Raw genomic sequence first — 5,824 nt, forward strand, 5'->3', positions numbered from 1 at the left:
CGTTCAAAGATCCAATACATCTTACATATATTTATTGGTTAAGACTTACGCATTCAAATAATTATAGCTCATTTGTTAAAGTCGGCATCGATGTTAGAGTCGACGTCGAAGTCGATGTCGGCGTCGATGTCAGCATAGAAGTTGGTATCAATGTCGAAGTCGACGTCTGCATCGGTGTCAAAGTCAATGTCGACATTGACGGAGTGTGAGCGTTGGACGATTCGAGTCGAGCGATGCAAGTGTTTTTTGTCATGATGCAAAGAATATCTAAAACAATGATTTTTAGAATTAATATAATAAAACAGGGATAAAATTGGAACATAATTTTTTTTTAATTCCCTTTACCCTTTCTTACCCCCCAAATCGCGATGTAAAAATTTTTTTCGTTTCATGGATAAGGAAGGTTAAACTTTTCCTCTCCGTATCTCACTTTCTCCCAAACAGTGTTTCAAGTTTCTCTTTTCCTTCTTTACCCTTTCTTCCCCTTCCTTCACCTCCTTTCAAACTTTGCGTAAGATTATATGGAGTAGGAAAAAATAGGGATTCAAATGAATTGAATCAAATAATATAAAAATATTGATATTTGAATTTGAATTTGAAAAATATATATGATATTTGAAACTTGATTCTAAGCTCAAATATACAAATAGTTTTGACTCGAACTCAATTTGAAATAAAATTCAAGAGCTTGATTCTAATTGTTCGAATTTTGATTTGGGTATATTTGACTATAATTAAAAATGATTTAAATTTAATTTAAGTTTGAATTATTCAAATTTTAATTTGAATATATTTAAGATAAAATTATGTAAAAATAATTAGAATTTTATTTGAGTTCCTGAATGGCTCGTCATTCAAATTGTGCTTATAATCCAAATTGTCATTAATTAAGGAGAGAATATGGATGGCGCCATAATAATTATATCATAAATTCCAAGTCAATTGACAATTTAAAGTTTTTGTGAAATTTTGCTATAATTTTAACAATAAATTGCACACTCAAAGATTGACTGAACTATATATAAAAGTTTGACTTAATAAATGAAGGAATTCTTATCATCCATTTGCAAACTTGTAGACAGTTTTGAAACTCGATAAAATATGATCCATTGCTACATTCAAACCATTGAATGGAACAAGTCATTGACAGTCTCAAATAAATCAATAAACTCAAGTTGAAAGAACATTAAATACTGTAAACATAATATACTCATGCTCAGCATCAAACTGCTAACCAACACAAGAAAAGTTCTGTCAGAAATATAGCAAGTGAAAGAAGCATGATCGTTCTTCCAAGGATGAACTGCAAATCATCGAATTTCAGTCCATACATGGAAGAAAGTGAGTAGACAATCCTTTTGGATGATCATTATATGCAATTTGAAGTGAAAGCTAACCTTGTTGTTGATCTCCCAAGTTGGAACGGATGTGTATCCTTTCGATTCGGCCTGCAACTTCAGACATCGACGGTCGGACGTGTGGTGAAGGGGCGGTGCAATCAATTGCCAGCTCCAATAGCTCCGCCATTTCCTGCTCAACGTTCTGAAACTTCAACAGTTCAGGATCAAGCACCTCTGAGTTCCAATTCTCCCTCGCCACGGATCTCACCCGTCTTGGTAGATCAATGCATTCGTCGCCGTTGCTGGACTGTGTTGGGGGCTTCCCGTTGAGTAATTCCATGAGGAGCACTCCAAAGCTGTACACGTCGGCCTTCTGGGAGACCCTTCGGACGTCAGTCACCTCCGGCGCGCGGTAGCCACCGGAGCGTTGGCTGGGCATGGGGGTGGAGTACAGAGTGTTTAAGCCGGCGTCGGAGACATAGGCCTGGTTCGACTTGGAGAGGATGATGTTGGATGACTTGATGTTGCCATGAGAAAGCTCAGAGCCCTTGAAATGGATGTATTCGATGCCCCGGGCCGCGCCTAGAGCAATCTCTAATCTTGTCTCCCAGTTCAGAGGAGTGCGGCCGGATGATTTGTTACCTAACATTTTGCAATCCAAGATTGAAAATTATCATTCACAATCACAAACAACAAGCCAGACTGAATTTGCAATCGCAAGAATGCCAATGAGGAGTTCGAAGATCCCCAATCTGAAGTCCTATGGAATCTTAAGAAAACAGTGAAAGGCATAATTCCAGAATTGGGTAAATCGATTTGCATTCTTGAGAATGATGCCAGTGAGGAGTTCAAAGATCATCAGATTGAAAATTGGAGGTCGTATAGAAGAGTTTTAAGAACAGAGAAAGGGCAAGGGAGAGAGGAGAGACCGTGGAGAATGGAGGAGAGGCTTCCGTCGGGTATGTGCTCGTAGACCAAAAGCTTCTCGTCTTTGCTGTAGTAGTAAGCCTGGAGGGACACCAAGTTTGGGTGGTCCAAGGCGGCGATGGCCTCCAGCCTCTCCCGAAAGTTCTTCTCGGGGAGGCTGGCGTCGTGGAGGCGCTTCACTGCCACCACGAACCCCGTCTCCAGCAAAGCTTTGTAGGTTGTGCTGGTCGTCCCCTTCCCGAGCACCTCCGCGGAAGCCCGCAGCAAGTCCTCCAGGTCATATATTCTCTGAACGTTCCCGACGAACACGAGCGTCCGGCCGCCGCTCAATGGGCGAGCCAATGCGGGCAGAGGCGGCGGAGGAGGACGAGATGGGAGACTGCTGGCCTCGGCATCCAGAACCCCGATTTTCAACGTCGTCTCTGACGCCGATGGACTCCTCTCCGCCTCCTTTTCCTCGGGAAAACCCTTTTTCTTCTTCTTGCGAAAGAAGAGGAAGATGATGAGGACGAGGAGAGTGGCAAAGCCGATGACGGAACCGATAACGATCACGGCGATTGCGCCGTCAGAAAGCTTGCTCCCTCCGCCGCCACCTTCGGCGGGGCAGGGGTCGAGAGGGCTTCCACAGAGGGAGTTCCCGATGAAGGAGCTCGCCGGCATGCCCCTGAGCCACGCGGGGATCGACCCATTAAGTTGGTTGAAGGACACATTGAACTGGACGAGACTCGACAGAAGGAGGTCAGGGATCTCTCCGGAGAGTCGGTTTTGCTCAAGAAACAGCACCTCTAGGGCGGTAAGGTTGTTGAACCCCACCGGAATCGAGCCGGCGAGGGAGTTCGCGGCGAGATCGAGGTAGACTAGCTGAGGAAGGCTGAATAAAACGGATGGTATATCGCCAGATAGCCGGTTGTTCTGCAAGTAAAGGTAGCGGAGGGAGACGAGGGCGGAGAAATCCGAAGGGAGTGTACCGGAGAGGTGGTTGTAGCGGAGGCTGAGGGCTCGGAGGGCGGTGAGGTTGCCGATCGTACGCGAGGGGATCGAACCATTGAGACTAGATCCTGGGAGGCGGAGCTCGGTGACGCGGCCGCCTTCGCAGCTGACTCCGTCCCAGGAGCAAGGAGAGTCCTCGGAGACGTTCCACCAATTGGTGGCGCCGTACAAGGCGGCGCGGAAATCGAGTAGGGCGGCGCGGTCAGAGGTGAGATCGGCGGCGGAGGCGACGACAACGGCGACGGATAAGAGAAGGAGGAGGGGGGCGGAAGCCATTGACGCGGCTGGGTGACGATGGAAGAGCAGGTTTTTGCGTAGTCCTCGGGGCCTCTTTAGTCTTTACGGGAGCGGAAAGCGGTCCAGTTACGACTATACGAACCGGCTATACGAACCGGCCAGCTGGCTTTTTTTTAATATGTAAAGAGCAATTCTCATTCTACCTCCTGTCACGTTTCTTATTTCTGAAAATGCCTTCGAATTTTCAAAATTAGTAGAGGGCGTCCTGGAATATATTTGGTAAGAGAAATTTCTTCGGATTTTATCTTTAGATTTCTTTACCTTACATTATACAATAAAAGTAATTCTATTTATACATTTTTATTAATAAAAAGCAACTTCTATAATTAATTTAAAATCTTATATTTAAATATATATTTTTTATAGTGATTTTTTACTTAATCCTAAATTTATAATGCACTTTAAAGATAAAAAAATCTCTAGAAAAAATATATATAATCTATTAGAAAGAATTTATTTGCAAATGTTAATCATTAGATTTTTTTTATATACTAAATTAATTTTGAAAGTAGACAGGTCAATATTTCATCGCATCCGTAAGAGCTTCATTAACACACAAGTCCAATACGACAATACCAAAAGCCAAAAGAACAATTTTTGCTTAAGAACAGCTCAAATCCTAGTTTCAAGGAACTTCCTCATTAATATCAATTTGATAAAAAAAAAAATAGAAAAAATCATGGAAAAGAATTTAGAACTTAGAAAATAGTGCCACCTGAAGAACTTCACTAGTATTTTCCTGCAAATCAATGAATCAAAAAGATTTTTTTTTTAAATTATTATAATTATTGAGGTGTTATTTATCTGATTGTATATATTTAAATAAGAGTGGCAAATTGAAGTTTTGACTGTAATGATTTGAATCAGTTGATTCAAGTGAAGAAAAAGATTACCTTTATTTCTTGCTTTTCTGATGAAGGAAAGGCAGACAAGTACAAGGGCAACTCCTGCAATGAGGCCAATGATGATTGCCACTGTTTTCCCTATCTCATCATCTAAGGAATATCAAAATTAAAATTTAATTAATTTATAACAGAAATTTTTCAAAAATTATTATTATTATTATTATTATCATCTCATTTTAAAAAATAAATATACTAAAAATATCTTTATATCTATTTTAAGTTGTTTTAACTCAAATAGTTTTATTTTGATTTTTTTTAATTAAAATTGCTCTAAGATGATAAATTATATTGGAGGGTTGTTTTGATATATTTTTTAAATGAAGTGCTATAATGATAATTTTGAGATTTGCTTGAAACGTCAACTAACCGTCGTCGTCATCGGAGGTGTCGACTCCGTCGGACCAATACCTGACGTAGCACTTGCCGAGGTAAGCATCGCCGGCGGCGGCGACCCGGCCGCAGGCCTCCCTAAGCCGCGCCAACGCCGCCGCTGTGCACTCGTCGCATTGCTTCCCCGACTGGTCACCGACGCACTGCGCAACCGCCTTCGCTTCCCCGGCGGTGCCGAGTCTGTAGCTTCTGCCTCCGCTCTCCAGCAGGGCAGCAAGCGCAGCGTCGCGCATGGAGAGCTGTAGGCTTGGGTCTCCGCCACCGTGTCCTCCTCCGTAAGCGGAGGAGGAGGAGCACTTTCTGTAGAGGACGGCGGTGTCGGGCTTGCCGAGGAAGGAGTCGTTGCCGTAGCGGAGGAGGCATCCCCTCAACTGGACGGCGGCGCCGGCGGCAGAGGGGCAAAGGGCGGAGAGCTGGGAAAGGCCTGAGCGGACACAGGCGGCGCAGTTGGAGACTGGGAGGTCGCCGCGGCACTGGAAGAGGCCGTAGGCCTCCGGAGCGCCGCTGGCGGCGGCGGAGGTGAAGTTGGCATAGGAGGATAAGGCGGCGGAGTTGGCGAGGGAGGTGAAGAGGGTTTCGATGTTGGATTTGTAAGGGGAGGCAGGGGCGTACTTGGGCTGTGAGCATCCGCCGTAGACGAAATCAGTGAAGTCGTCGGAGGAGGAAGAGGCCATAGAAGAGAAGAAGAGGAAAAGCAAGAACTTAGACAACAACATGTTGATGTAGTTCTGGTGTTACTTTCCTTCCTGTAGTTATTTATTAAGCTTGAAGAAATTCCACAAAGAGGGAGAGAGCATGAAATTTAGGCTAATAATATTTAAAAAGTAATTTTAATTAAATTAATTTTTTTATAATAAGTTATAAAATGTATTTTAATATAATAATCATGTATATTAATTTTGATTAAATTGATATATATAATTATACTTAATAAGAAATATACTTTTTAATATAAATAATAATAAAAGATGTCCT

At 42.9% G+C, this 5,824-nt stretch overlaps 2 protein-coding genes across 3 annotated transcripts; both read right to left on the reverse strand.

Moving 5' to 3' along the window:
* Positions 1–1,020: 1,020 nt before the first annotated feature.
* On the reverse strand, positions 1,021–3,586 carry LOC121997627 (probable inactive receptor kinase At1g48480). The gene is made up of 2 exons (XM_042552141.1): positions 2,270–3,586; positions 1,021–1,982 (listed from the first exon to the last, which is right to left on the reverse strand). Exons 1-2 carry the CDS (start codon positions 3,531–3,533, stop codon positions 1,393–1,395), a joined length of 1,854 nt encoding a protein of 617 aa, XP_042408075.1. The 5' UTR covers positions 3,534–3,586; the 3' UTR covers positions 1,021–1,392.
* Positions 3,587–4,132: 546 nt separating this feature from the next.
* Positions 4,133–5,592, reverse strand: LOC121994336 (plasmodesmata-located protein 6-like). 2 transcript variants are annotated; one of them, XM_042548406.1, is made up of 3 exons: positions 4,827–5,592; positions 4,448–4,549; positions 4,133–4,293 (listed from the first exon to the last, which is right to left on the reverse strand). In XM_042548406.1, exons 1-3 carry the CDS (start codon positions 5,563–5,565, stop codon positions 4,283–4,285), a joined length of 852 nt encoding a protein of 283 aa, XP_042404340.1. In that variant the 5' UTR covers positions 5,566–5,592; the 3' UTR covers positions 4,133–4,282. The 2 variants fall into 2 exon arrangements, with proteins under 2 accessions (XP_042404340.1, XP_042404339.1); XM_042548405.1 differs by having other exon boundaries at positions 4,133–4,549.
* Positions 5,593–5,824: the final 232 nt, after the last annotated feature.

Source organism: Zingiber officinale, chromosome 6A, assembly GCF_018446385.1.
Source record: "Zingiber officinale cultivar Zhangliang chromosome 6A, Zo_v1.1, whole genome shotgun sequence".
In the NCBI taxonomy this organism is placed as follows: domain Eukaryota; kingdom Viridiplantae; phylum Streptophyta; class Magnoliopsida; order Zingiberales; family Zingiberaceae; genus Zingiber; species Zingiber officinale.

Bases quoted from the DNA above. Each gene is read 5' to 3' on its own strand.
- LOC121997627 (XM_042552141.1), bottom strand. From the start codon at position 3,533: ATGGCTTCCGCCCCCCTCCTCCTTCTCTTATCCGTCGCCGTTGTCGTC. The intron at 1,983-2,269 runs GTCTCTCCTCTC...GCAAAATGTTAG, and splicing joins CCTCTCCTCCATTCTCCACG to GTAACAAATCATCCGGCCGC.
- LOC121994336 (XM_042548405.1), bottom strand. From the start codon at position 5,565: ATGTTGTTGTCTAAGTTCTTGCTTTTCCTCTTCTTCTCTTCTATGGCC. The intron at 4,550-4,826 runs GTTAGTTGACGT...GATATTCCTTAG, and splicing joins CACCTCCGATGACGACGACG to ATGATGAGATAGGGAAAACA.